The sequence below is a fragment of the Penaeus monodon genome, chromosome 22 (assembly GCF_015228065.2).
Source record: "Penaeus monodon isolate SGIC_2016 chromosome 22, NSTDA_Pmon_1, whole genome shotgun sequence".
NCBI classification, from domain to species: domain Eukaryota; kingdom Metazoa; phylum Arthropoda; class Malacostraca; order Decapoda; family Penaeidae; genus Penaeus; species Penaeus monodon.
In genome coordinates this window covers 21,289,930-21,290,190 of record NC_051407.1, presented here as the reverse complement: position 1 = coordinate 21,290,190, position 261 = coordinate 21,289,930, and the positions used below count along the sequence as shown (strand labels likewise).

The 261-nt window shown below is 55.2% G+C and overlaps 1 protein-coding gene across 1 annotated transcript in view; it reads left to right on the top strand.

Moving 5' to 3' along the window:
- Positions 1-39: 39 nt before the first annotated feature.
- Positions 40-261, top strand: part of LOC119587354 (probable glutamate receptor) — a 2,884-nt gene continuing 2,662 nt past the window's right edge. The window contains exon 1 of the mRNA XM_037936100.1: positions 40-189. Coding sequence (XP_037792028.1) covers positions 40-189 — 150 coding nt within the window. The remainder of the gene's footprint in view (positions 190-261) is intronic.

The following is a 261-nucleotide window of genomic DNA, read 5'->3' as shown; positions in this document are numbered from 1 at the left end:
GGCAACAGGCTCTCCAACGGTCTCCCTCAGGAACAGGACATGGCTCTGGGGCCGACGTCCATCACCGAGGAGCGAGAGAAAGCCATTGACTTCACGCAGCCGTTTGACTTCGAGCCGTGGGACATCATGATCCCCGCCTCCATCGAGAACGTTGATTTGGTGGCCTACCTTATGCCCTTCAGCGGCATGGTCAGCGGCGTAGACTAATTTTCTCGCTCCTTGTTACGTGGATGTTTTGGTTTGGTTTGATCTGTTCGTTCC